Source organism: Prunus mume, linkage group LG6 (genome assembly GCF_029339155.1).
Source record: "Prunus mume cultivar Tortuosa linkage group LG6, ASM2933915v1, whole genome shotgun sequence".
Taxonomy (NCBI): domain Eukaryota; kingdom Viridiplantae; phylum Streptophyta; class Magnoliopsida; order Rosales; family Rosaceae; genus Prunus; species Prunus mume.
Genome location: NC_142703.1, coordinates 17,185,780 through 17,199,404, shown reverse-complemented (window position 1 = coordinate 17,199,404; position 13,625 = coordinate 17,185,780). Strand labels below are relative to the sequence as shown.

Genomic DNA, 13,625 nt, shown 5'->3' with positions numbered 1-13,625 from the left:
ATGCATACCATAAAAGTTAAAAGTCATCATGTAGGTTAAGAAGATTAGATCAAACAAGTAGATCAACATGTCTTTTTCTCATACATTAAAAATTAAGTCATCGATTGTATAAGTTATGAAGACTAGATCAAACAAGTACATCAGCATCTTTTTTTGGCTCGGATATGGCAATAATTTATAACAAGTATGTATGAGTTGCATATGTTCGGTTTTATCTTCCCCAAATACCGCTTGTATAAATTTTTTTAAGAAAAAAACATGATTCAAAATACTTACCATTGCTTTAAAAAAAATATAGATTCAATTTGAAAAATCGGACCATTATAATGTGCTTTTATTTCGTTAACTGTACCCTACGCGTTTGGATGAGTTTTAGATGATTAACTCTATGTTCACACATTAGCATATTCGAGAAAAATAGATTGATGGTTGGATTCGTTCCAATTGAGTGATTTACATATGAAAGGATAAAAAGAACACATGACGACATTTGCCATTTTCTTAATTTCTAAAGATGCTTGGTGCATACATGGGCTTATCTAAGTTGTTTAGAGCAGATGTACTCCTTACTCTGCATTTGAGTTCAAATACCTCTCCTTGTAGTTTGGATTAGTTTGAAGTAGAATATCGTTTGTATATAATAATAAAACAGATGTTTAGTAATGATATTTCCCTTAGAAAAAATCTTAGAAAAAATCGACATTTTTTGTTCATACTAATTTTTTCTTATTTGTAGCCTACCATTTTTCTTCTAGAAAATGCTAAGGAGGTACATCTTGTATACCACCTATCTAATAGAAGTGAGACCTAGCTATTATATTGTGCTTCACGTATCTTTTCCTTTTTGATATTGCTTGCCTCATTTCCTGTAAGGAGATACTCCTCTTTTCTGCAAATCATAGTTTGACACATGGAAAAATAATTCATTAAAAAGACAAAAAGAAAAACTTATGCACATGTCACATTGCTACTGGTAAGAATATAGGAGCTCCTACTTACATGGTAAGGAGGGAAGTATTTTCCTTTCATTTTTAGCTAAAACCCGATAACTAGGATCTAACTAAAGCAAATTACCAAATTAAGCTTAGCGTGTCAAATGTTATATTTTCACATTTCTAAAACACCCTTAATTACATTTTGTCGTGTTTTATGGGTTATATTTTGTTTAGACATTTTGATTTAGACCCTTTCAACTTAAATAGTCTAGATACAAACCTACCTACTTTTTTTATTTCTAACAAAAACCCATGTATGATAAATTACTTACAAGCCATGCCATAAAAGATCCCACAGTGCATTTCCCATTTGAAATCTGTTATTTTTAGCCCTTCTTTCCTTTCTAATTTAATGGGCATTCAATTTGATAAGGGATAACAACTTAAAAAGAAGCAAATAAATCAGTTTTGGTGATATATTTTTCATGAATTTTGAGATGTTTGGGACTGCTTCTATATGAAGTATTTCTACTCATAAGTGCTTTTAGTAGGAGAACATCAAATCTAAGTGAAGAAGCACTTGACATACGCTTCTCTAGAAAACTCTTTTATAACCCACAAGCATTTCTAAATTTTTTGCTAACCACAGTCAGGAGAACTTTGGGTTGTTAAAAAACACTTTCAACAATTTTAGAAGCACTCCCAAACATACCCGTAATGTACCTAAAAACCAAATTTGTAAATTAATTTCTGACAAAATCATAGGGATCAAGAATTATATTAAGCAAGCAAACTATTAAACAAAACAATAATGCTACAGGAATCAATGTAACTTTCTCACCAACTGATGTGGAGAATAACATGATAGTCCACATCACGTGGCATGTCATCAAATTAATTTATTTCACTTTTTTTCTTTTCTTTATAAAAATATATAAATTATAGACTTCCTCCATAACATAAACTTTCAAAGCCACCATGGATGAACGATTTCCTAGGGGTATTCAAGATTCAATTCAATCTGCCTAAACTGACCAATTCAATTCATGTCCAATTCAATTTTAATCGGTTTCGATGATTTAGAGGATTGAATTGGATCCTTCAATTCCAAAACCGACATGATTTGATATTGTTGGGGTCTTTTTTGTCGGAAGGCTCATCCGGGCTTATTGATTCTTGGACCGCCATAGAGTGATGAATCAAGCTTTCAATGCCCCTTTTTCTGAGTTAGCAAGAACTAGGCCCAAAGTACCCCGAGGGAGAAGCAAGTCCGGAGTACTTTGTTCTTCTTCCAAAGAACTGCGTGTTTTGTGTTGATGTTTTCGGCAGCTCGACGAAGAGTTGAAGATGACTTGCTGATGTTGATATGAGATTATATGAGCTTGGCATGAGAGCTTGGAATGTGGAAGCTAAAGACCCACAAGTTTAGCAAATGAGAATGCATGTGCTCGGCTTGGTGTTTGATATATTTGAGTTTAGTGTTGATAATTTGTTGTGTGTGGCTATAGCTATGGGGATTTAAGAGTTTCAAGAGAAGAAGGATGTAAGGAAAAGCTTGAGGTTTGAAGGCTATGGTGTTTAAAGCTTGGAGTTATGCTTGGTGAGGCTTTATGGAGAAGATGATGGATTTCAAGGGTGAGAAAGTAGAAGACATGGTTGTGATGGCTGAGGAATGACTGTGAAGGCTACTGGAATACTAGCAACAACTAAGGAAATGTGAGTTCTCATGGTTTCTAAGAAGCTTGCAACAACCAAGAGGGGTTGATGGCTGCTGGGATGCTTGCAGCAGCCGAGTAAGAAGTGTTGGCTGAAGAAAAATTGGTTCCCTTTGCTTGAGCCATAAATGCCAATTTATAGAGGGTGAGGGTTTTCCTTTATTTCCGATAGGTAAAGAGAGGTGTTGGAACCAGCATATTTCCAGTGGTTAAAAGGGAGCACTGAGACATACTATTTTTCAGCATGTAAAGCTAGGTACCATAAACTGATTATTTCATATGGGTAAAAGGAAGCACTGGAAACTGCTTGTTTCTAGTGGGTAATAGGAAGTGCTGGAAAAGGCTTGTTTCCAATGGGTAAAGCTAGGTATTTGGAAAATGACTATTTCCTATAGGTAAAAGAAAGTGCTTGAAAAAATCTCATTTGCTCACCCACATTGGAGAACTCTAAGTAATGGGCTTGGACTTTGGTGCTCCCAAGTAGCTAGCCCAAAGTCTCCATTATCGAAAAGCTTCCATGGGCCTTGTGGACTTCCGTAACCTTCCACACCACAATCCCTCATGCAAGCCCCGTAAACCACATGACTTGAGTTCATGTGAGCTTGATAGGTGATTGGCATGAGAAAAATGTATTATTAGTTTAGCATGGCATGTACTCTATTTATATATTTATTTAATGAATTAAATCCCAAAATACAGCTTGGATTAACGCATGACCGACAATATGTGTTATATTGGGCTTTAAATGTCTTTGGGCTTCCCGTGACTTTTTTGGGCCTCAACATATATATAATACGATAACTTTTCTTTTGAGAATCCAATCAAGTCCAATACAATCCAATTAATATAGTTAGTTTCATGCATATTTTGGTCATGTAGGAATGTATATGAACATTTTAAGTAATTTGATGGAGTCATGTTTAATATATTATGAAATCAAACCAATTTTCTCTAGCATTTCATTTATATTTTAAATTTAAGTCTATTAAAATGGTTGATTAGATTAAACTTGACGATAAATATTTCATATTTTATTATTGTGTTTTTATCCAATCCAATCAAACCTCTGATCCAGTAGGATTGGATTGGGAAAATCATAATCCAATAAATATTAGTATTGAACCAACGCACAACCCTACAGTTTCCAACTTGAACAGATCGCATGATCAATATAAACTTAATGCTCTGATTGCCTACAATGAGTTGATGGCCGACGCAAGTCTATTTTCCTTTCATCTCATATTTATTTTAAATGTTAAATTTAGTTTTCCAATCTTCTTCATAGATTTGAAGACAATTCTGTGTCGCACACATGATTAATATCCTTGATGATATGAAACCCTGGCCAATTCCTACAGGCGTTTAAAAATTAATTGAGTTTTTGAATGTTTTAAACACATAACCTCGAGTGCAAGGTAACTTCTTTTAACCACTTGAGCTACAAGTCATTTGCATGATATTTGACATTTTGAATAGGCTTAAAAAGCTTATAAAGTGTCAAATTGCCGTTTAACCCATTTGACATTTCTCTTAGAGATGCTTTAAGGAGACAATCCAACTTAGTAGTGTCTTTTTAATGGATATGTTTCAGAGCGCTATTTACTTGTCTAAGGCAGGTGTTTGGCCAATTTAGGGCTCTTTTATTTGTTGTTTTCATTTTCTGATTTTTTTTCTTGGCTTAGACTTTTGTCAGTGACGTAATAGGAACGTTCTTGTATGGTAATGCAAACAAATTTCCACATTTCCCATTATAAATACACCCACCACCATCCCCTCATACATAATTAGTACAATTCTCTCCAAACCAATATGGCGTTGTGCAAGATTATTTCACTATTCCTCGTTTGCATTTTAAGCTCAGCCCTTCTCCAATCCACTCATGCCCAAGACACACCGCAAGACTACCTCATTGCCCACAACAACGCTCGAGCGGCAGTTAATGTTGGGCCGTTGTCATGGGATGATGATTTAGCAGCCTATGCACAAGACTATGCCAATCAACAAATTGGCGACTGCGTTCTTGTGCACTCTGGTGGACCCTACGGCGAAAACCTTGCTGGGAGCACCGGTGACTTGTCGGGCACGTCTGCCGTGAACCTGTGGGTGGCGGAGAAGGCCGACTACGACTACGACTCTAACTCATGTGCCGACGGCAAGGTGTGTGGCCATTATACGCAGGTCGTTTGGAGCAACTCAGCTCGTCTGGGGTGTGCAAAGGTGACGTGCAACAGTGAAGACCTAATCAATTGCTTATTGTACTGACACGTCGGAAAATAAAACATAAAGCAGAAGAAATAACACGTTGGATTGAAACAAGCAAGCAATATCATTTATTTGGGTCACGTGAATCAAAGCGTTTTCTAGGACGACCCTCCAACGTGCAGCAGAATTTAGATAGACGATTTCCACTTGAGCTGCCACTCTCCCTCAATGGCCTCCTCTTCAAGCATCCTACTTCACCATTCTTCTCTGTTTCTCTGGTGAGCTCTTTCAGCCTATCAGTCACTCGAAGGGAAGGAGAGGCTGTACTAGTTTGAATTTCAAGACCTAATAATAATAATAATAATACAAATATATCGTGGGAATTTGATTGGACTAGTAATATCTAATGTATGAGCATGATCATGCATTAAAAAATTGAAAGTCATCATGTAAGTTGTGAAGCCTTGATCAAACAAGCATCAGCATGTCTTTTTCTGGCTCCCATATGGTATTAATTTATAACATACTCGATTTAAAATACTTACCAAATTGTTTAAAACAACTGTTTGCCCCTCGTTTGGATCAGTTTTTATTAATGATTCACTGTCTGCTCGCATTAACATAGTCTAGAAAAACAGATTGATTGGTGGACTCGTTCCATTTGAGTGATTTGCATATGAAAAGATAAAAAGAATGCATGATTTCGTAGTTTCTAAAGATGTTTCGGAAAAGCCTTCTTGAAGCATGAAGAAACCTTCGAAGACAAGAAAGAGAAGGTGCAAAGCTGGAAAGATGCACTTATTGCTGTAGCCAATCTTGCTGGATGGCGTTTGAAAGATGGATGCGTAAACTATTCTTCTATTAAGTAATTCTTCCTGTTTGTACCTGAATGCATTTTTGCTTTTTCTTGTTCTAAAAAATCAATTGAAAATAGAAAAGAAAAAGAAAAATAACTGCAGACTCTTCCATACACACACATCAATAACACATGCACGGAATTCTTTATACTACACACGACGACCAGATATATGATCAACCAGAATTTCAGAAACAATAATCTGGAGTGTGCATATATATATGGCCATAGTATTGATCATGTTTTGGTCTTCGTTATTGTTTTTATGAAAACATATTATTCATTATTAATTACTAATAGCGACCTTTATGAGGAGAAATTATAGAATAATACGGTATTATCACGTCAGCATATGATACTCCTATTCAAAATTTGCCATGTGTCCCATTTAAAATAAAATTAAAAATACTTGTACAGCTGGACTTTGACCTCCAATTTTACCCTTTAAAATAACATTAGAAATAAAATAAAATAAAAGAATACTCCAGTTAATCTCCGCAGTAACCCTACCTTGCCTCCTCCACCGTCTCTTTCCCTTATCTCCGCCAATTGAAGTCTTTTTTTTTTTTTCTCAACAGTATCATTGAATCCATCTTCCTTTTATACAGTCTACCCTCCATTTCTCTCTCCCTCTCCCTCTCCCTCATCAGCTACCACTTTATTTTATAGTTAGTTTTAAATTCACATCCCAAAAGAACTTCTTAGGGTTTTTACTTCAGTTTGCTTTTCTGTAGAGTTTTTCCCTCATGATAATCCTCAGAGTGTGATGGTTAGAATACAAAGTAATAAGAAATTGGAACATGAGGTTTTGAGGCGAGGAAGACGACTCCATGGAGAAACTGAAGGATTGGGAGAAGATGAAGGAAGTTGAGAAAGGATGCACATACAAAGAGTTGGGTGCCTTGGTGGGGATCTTGGACTTGTAAAGAGCTCGGCCGATGGAGAAATTTATGTTGTTTGTAGAGATGGAATTGCAGGTAGTATAATTAGCTGGAGGAGAGGTTTGAGATGTGGGTTCGTTTCCTTCATTGTAGAAAAGCAGAGGAAGCTGAAAAGGAAAAGCGAGAAATAAACGAAGATTGGGGGTGGAGGAGGACTCCAGTTGAAGGATTTTTTATTTTTTATTTTCTTCATTTTTAATTTAATTCCAAAGGGTAAAATTGGAAGTCAAACTCCAATTGTATAAATAGTTTTAATTTTCTTTTAAATATGACACATGGCAAATTTTGAATGGGAGTATCATATGCTGACGTGGTAATACCGTATTATTCTATAATTTCTCTAAAGGAGAAAAGTTCTATATAACCATGGAAAGAAATAGCTCTTCGTAATTAAATACTAGTATACTCAAACTCTAATAAAAAGATAAAACCTATGATCCATTTTTAATTTGGGAGATTCACTATTATACCCAATATAGGAGCCCAAATTATAATATAAAAAAACCCTATTAGACCCAGAGTTGGAGTTTTGATACTAATTTGATAGTTTAGTATTTATTTTCCATTATATATATAACTGTTTTGCTAGACCCGAATCGGAAGTTGTTGAAGATATTGTAGGAATGAGTTTCACTAGATTAAACCAAACAATTTTAAGTGAATCCAAGGATTTAGTTGCGATGGATTCTCGTATAGAATAACTGCTTTCTTTCTTAGAGATAGGGTTGCTTGATGTTCGTATCATAGGGATTTTGGGGATGAAGGGAATTGGCAAGACAACTCTTGCACGAGTATTGCTAAAAGAATATGTGCTCAGTTTGAAGTTACAGCTATCTAGCCAATGTTAGAGAGGCAACTGAAAAGCAAGGTCTAGAACATTTACAAGAGCAACTTCTTTCAGACTTGCTGAAAAGCAATGTAAAGATACAAAATATTGATATGGAAGACATAATAGGGCATAGACTACGTAATAAAAAGGCTCTTATTATTGTTGATGATGTGGATGAGGTTAAGCAAGTGGAAGCACTATGTGATCGGACTTGGTTTGGTCCAGGGAGTAGAATCATCATAACATCAACGGATGAACATGTGCTACGCAGATATGCAGACAAAATATATCAGGTTAAGCTGTTAACTAATGATGAAGCTCTTCAGCTCTTTGGTTGGAAATCCTTTCAAAACATCATGTTGAAGAAAGTTTTCTCAAGCTATCCAAGGACTTTTTAGCATATGCTAAGGGCCTTCCATTAGCTATTAAAGTTTTGGGCTCATTCCTTTGTAATAGGCCACAAAACGCATGGTCAAGTGCATTAAATAGACTAAAAGAAAATCCCCTGAGAAAAAAATCATTGATGTCCTTAAAGTGAGTTTTGATGGATTATCATTAGAAACAGAAAAAAAAGTTTTTTTGGACATTGCCTCTTTCTTTAAGGGAGAGAACAAAGATCGTGTAATAAGAATATTAGAAACTAGTTGTGGCTACCGTCCGGAAATTGATATAGACATTCTCATGGAAAAATCTCTATTAACTCTATTTGGAAGAAATTTGTGGATGCATGATTTGATACAAGAGAATTGGGTTGGGAAATTGTTCATCGAGAATGTCGTGAGAGCCCCGGAGAACGTAGCAGGTTGTGGCTTTACAAGGATATCATCCCTGTACTCGAAAATAATAAGGTGAGAAGTCAAATGAGTACACACATAGACTCTAAGATTGTTAAAAAAGAAGTGAATTTAAATGTGAATGCCTTCTCAAAGATGGACAATTTAAGATTGCTCAAGATTTGGAATGGGAACTTTCATGGAAACATTGAATATCTTTCTAATGAGTTACAATTTCTGGAATGGCATGAGTGTCCTTTAAATTCTTTGCCATCAGACTTTGAATCAGATAAGCTTGTTGAACTCAACTTGTATTCGAGCCGCATTGAACAACTATGGGAGGGAGAAAAGGTAAGATCATTAATATTAATCTTATGTATGTCTATATTATTAAATATATGTTATAAACTAAAAGTAGATGCAGGGCTATGCTTTCCAATTATGCATTTTAAAATTATCTTATTGGAAGAAATTTAAACAAATGTAAATATATTATATTTGGCAGTCTTGTATTTCATAATAGCTTAATGTACAAGAAATGACTATCAGGATCCGTTTTGGTTTCCCATAAATTTATTGCTTGCCTAATTTTATGCCTACTTTATTCTCAGGTTTAAGTTCTTTGAAAAATCTAAACCCAAGTGACTGCAGTTTGATAGAGGGAGCACTTCTTAATGGTCTTGCAAGGTTATACTCGGAAATATTAAATTTACGTGGTAATAAGTTTGTTCAGCTACCTGAAAGCTTCTCTCAACTCTCGAAGCTTATACATCTGGACGTGAGCAATTGTGGTAGGCTTCAATTGATGCCTAAGGAGCTTCCATCAAGTCTTCAACATCTGAGTGCCCAGGATTGCACATCATTAATAGGCTCTCCAAATGAGTTCAAAATACGGGCTTCACCTGTCTCAGGAACAACTACTTTCATTGCTTCAATTCTTCCCAAAATCTAGAACATTCTACCTTTAATTATACAAAACTGTGGACTCCATCATCATCTGTCCTGGGAAGTGCTGACTTCAGTCTCCTCTTATCATATGAGCGTGAAGAACAGAGTGAACACCTGCAGTACCCGACTGGAAGTTATGAAAGATTCATACAATAACCTGTCTGTATCCTTTTTGCTAGCTGCAGCATGGAGAAATAAAATTTGGTGATGATCCAAAGTCATACAGTCATAAGCACAAGCATCGAATATTGCTTTGGTATTTGTTTGTTTAACTTGTATTTAAGTACCTCAATCCTTGTGAATAAGGAAATCAAAATGTTGCGTTATGAAACAGCACGGTTATAACAATACCTTCTACTAAATTATATTGCTTAATTATTTGGTGATAATAATTTTATTATTAGCTTCCTACCCCATAGATTGTTGCTGTTAGTTTATTACTCTCTCTCTCTCTCTCTCTCTCTCTCTCTCTCTCTTCTATTAAGTGGTATTTGTTCTCTTAATCAAGGAAAGACTAGTAATTGAATTCAACAATTGAAGGAAAGACAAAGATCATGCATGATAGAAATTGGTGTGAGGGTTCTCATTTATAAATCCCTCCATTTTGTGATATACTAATTTGAATTTTGAATCACCTCATCCCCATGAAGTCACATGAACTAAACAAGACAGAAGAGAAAACCAAATATAGTTTTACAAGGACAATCAACATTACACAATAACCTTAAAAATAAAAATAAAAACCAGATCGAGCTACACAAAACAAACAGCAAATAGCTCAAAAGAACAGCACAACCTTAGCCACAACAAACTAAAGCAAAACGCAAAAACCCAAGAAAGCTTCAAGTTCCAGAAAAACTGAAACAGATCGATTTCATGCATGAATATTCCATGCATCACTTTTACGTTCTTACACAATAATATTCTTAACAATGGACTGTCTGGCGAAGATTGCATTTGGCAGGAAGCTGCATGGCAAGGTTGGGGTCGATGCCATAGGAAGTCAAAAGGTTTGAGTAGTTCTTGAAGAAGCAAAGGCACTGGAAGTCAGCGATGGAAAGAGCTGAGCAACACAGAGCTGAGGGAGGCAGAGGGTTTAGGCTGCTCACTGATGGAGCACATGCATTCAAACCCTCTTTTGTCAGACGGCAAAAAGTTATCTGGACCTGCTCATTGGCCTCAGACCCAATGGCCAGTGCCAAAAACAACGCCACAATAGCCACAAGCTTTTTGTATGCTGCCATGTCTACTCTTTAGTTTCTTGGTGTGCGAAAGATGGTTTGTGGCCATGGCCTTATATAGCAAGCGAACGTAGAGGTTGGTGGCTTGTCTTACTCTTGCCCCCTTGTGGCCATGGCCTTACTCTTGCAACATAAGATAATTACATTTGTAAATCCGGACCATTGACTAGGTTGGTTCTTGTAAGAATGTGCGGCCCTAGATTTACAATTTGTCAAAATAAATATTTGTGACAATATAAGGGCTCGTTCGGGAGTGTTTCTGGAAGGGCTAAAAGTACTTTCTAACAACTGAAAGCGTGTCTGACGGTGTTTGCAAAAAGTTTAGAAGTGCTTTTGTAGCCATGTAAGTCGCTTTCCTGAGAAGCGTCGGACATGTGCTTCTTTAGGAAGCACTCTCAAGTGCTTTTTTAGAAGCACTTCAATTTTCTATGAAATTTTCAACAACTTTATAACAAAAACACTTTTATTAAAAGCGCTTGAACATAAGTGCTTTCTAAAAAAGCAGGCTCAAACGGGTCCTAAGTCTAACAAGAAAAACATTACCAATCTGACAATACATCATCATTTCATACTTTAGTTTAATTATCTTTGTCACATGCATCTTAAAACAAAACATTAAATATAAAACTGAAATCATTTTGGACTTAAGTTTATACCAATAAAGAAAATATAATTAGTGATCATATTTCATTATGTTTCGCTATTTTTGGAATACATGGGAAATGTGAATGGGGCATATTGTTAATTAGAACTCTCGTGACAGAGACTTGGCGTATTTGGCGTTACTGTGGGCTGTAAAATCACGGAGGCACATTGGTGGTGACAAGAGATTGGTGTTTTGTGGGAAGCAACCATTATCCAAATCAATCAATTGTTTCCTACGTTATAGTTTAAAGGAATGTACAACTTGTATTGTATAAGTGACATGTGACCCTTCATATCCATTTCTCACTGTCACTTTCATTTTGATTCGTTCATACTTGATGGGGAACTAGGTTGAAAAGTCATTAATTAACACGACTAGATAGACAAAAAGTAGCTAGTATTTATAGATGACATTTGTGCCCAAAAAACCTAACATTGAAGGAAAACAAGTGTCCGAAAAAAAAAAACAATCGTTTTATCGGACTAATGGTTTGATTTGGTATGAAATATAAATTATTGCTTTGTCGTATTTTTACAAATTGGATCATAACAAATAAATTCGGTGAAAATTTGGGTTGATTATCATCACTCAACGCATTGACAACTATTGCCAAATCAATTTTATAATAAAAATACTTTTGCTAGAAGAGCTTATGAGCAAAAGTGATTCTTAAAAAAATGCAGTCTCAAACGAGTAATTAAGAATATATATCTATCTATGAATCTATAAATAAATAAATAAATCATCCATGGTTTGCTAGACTTAAGTAATTTTTGTCGTTAATTTGTTAATCTTTGTGATCTAAATTGGAAAGTTTTTTTATCCTCAGTTGCACAACTTCATTCTGGGCCTTAAAATTGGGGGACCTGCTGTACAAATCGATACTGACCAATCCGCCGCCCATTCCTTGAGAAAGGCCAAGATCATCACATCACACTTTTATAGCACAACATGACTTGCCACTAATGACACAATCTGCAATCCACAATCAACGGAAACGAGTAATTATTATTAGTTTAAGCCACAGCACAAGACACTTGAGTGATTTTATGGTGGGTGCTATATATTTAATAAAGCATTAATAATGATCAATCAAGTTTGAGAAATAAATTATGACATATTAGACATTCTCTACTCTCAAAATGAAGAAAACAAGGTACGCTACTTATTGCTACTCATTGCTGATAGTGCGAAAAAGATAGATTATTTGGTTAGAGCATCTACAATCATGCTCTTTATTTTTTAGATAAATTTTAGCTAAAAATATATAAAAGTTATTTTAGAGCTCTTTATAAAATTTAAACTCTGATCATGCTCTCTAGTTTAGGGAGTCATAAATGCTATAACTCTTTTTTAATTGGTCTATCTCTATTAAAATAATAATATAAAAATAATAAACATTAATTAAAGGTTTGAAATATTCATTAAATAAAGTAGTATTGAATTATAAGAAGCCACTATGAGTCATTCTCTTTCCTCAGATTTAGGAGCTCTTAAAATATTTCCAAGGGAGATGTCAAATACCAAACATCAAATTTAAATTTGATGGCTGATGTGGCAATTTGACATCTTACACAGCTTTACACTCCACCCGATAAGTCAAATTAAATTATTATTTTATTACATTTTAGTGTTGATTCATTTTTAGTTAAAAAGAAAAGAAAAAAAATAATAAAATATTCATTTGACATCTTGCTTTTGGGATGTCAAAAATAACATCTCAACCTCCAACCTTCATTCTACATCAGCTTTGACACATCAGTTGGAGTGATATGAGATGTTAGTTATAGCTGTTAAATGTCTATGTGGCACGTTTGACACATCGGTTGGAGATACTCTTAAAGGTCTCCCTATTTTAGAAGGTGAATAGAGAGTATGGTTGAAGTTGTATTTTTTCAAATCCTTCCTAAAATTTGTTTAAGGAAATGATTTAGAGAAGAACCCATTGTGGATGCTCTTAGTTCGAGAATCAAATCTTTATATGTAGATGAATTCGTTACTTATTGCTTGTCATTGCCGTTTTACTTAAAAGAAAAAGAAAGAAGATATAAGTATACATAGATTCTAGAGAAGATTTGTACCTCAAAAGCAAGATAGTCGGTCATATTGTTCACATTACCATTATGTGGGTTCCCATTTTGATGTGGACAAAACCTGACCACGTATTTGCCGTATTACAGCATGGCCAACCAACCTTGGGCTGATTAATATCAACTCTCAATCTTCTATCTTCTAGGAAGAATTATAAGAGCAAAATTTTACCAATATAAATTCCTTTTTAAATAAAAAATAAAATAAAAATTTTAACTGAACTTAAGTGTAGGAGGCTCTACCACTTTTTTTTGTTATTTCCTAATAAAACTTGTGTTAGAGTTTGTAAACTTCTACAGAAGTTATCAATTGGTATTGGTTTAGCACTTTATTTGACCCCATAAAAAAGAAGCCAATCATCCCACTAAAACTCAAGCCATTTTGTCTTTTGAAGTAAAAATATTAGATCTTTTACTTGAATTTTTGGTTAGAGTGGATGTGCTTCCTA

General features: G+C 34.9%; 1 protein-coding gene and 2 pseudogenes across 1 annotated transcript; 2 read left to right on the top strand and 1 right to left on the bottom strand.

The window, feature by feature from the left end:
- Positions 1 to 4,459: 4,459 nt before the first annotated feature.
- Positions 4,460 to 4,912, top strand: LOC103335575 (pathogenesis-related protein 1-like). The gene has a single exon (XM_089055094.1). It carries the CDS (start codon positions 4,460 to 4,462, stop codon positions 4,910 to 4,912), a length of 453 nt encoding a protein of 150 aa, XP_088911220.1.
- Positions 4,913 to 7,323: 2,411 nt separating this feature from the next.
- On the top strand, positions 7,324 to 9,203 carry LOC103335571 (TMV resistance protein N-like; annotated as a pseudogene).
- A 922-nt stretch (positions 9,204 to 10,125) lies between these two features.
- LOC103335570 (putative lipid-transfer protein DIR1 pseudogene) lies at positions 10,126 to 10,443 on the bottom strand (annotated as a pseudogene).
- Between the last annotated feature and the right edge of the window lie 3,182 nt (positions 10,444 to 13,625).

What these genes read in the sequence shown, in the direction of transcription:
- LOC103335575 (XM_089055094.1), top strand. Translation starts at nt 4,460, where the DNA reads ATGGCGTTGTGCAAGATTATTTCACTATTCCTCGTTTGCATTTTAAGC.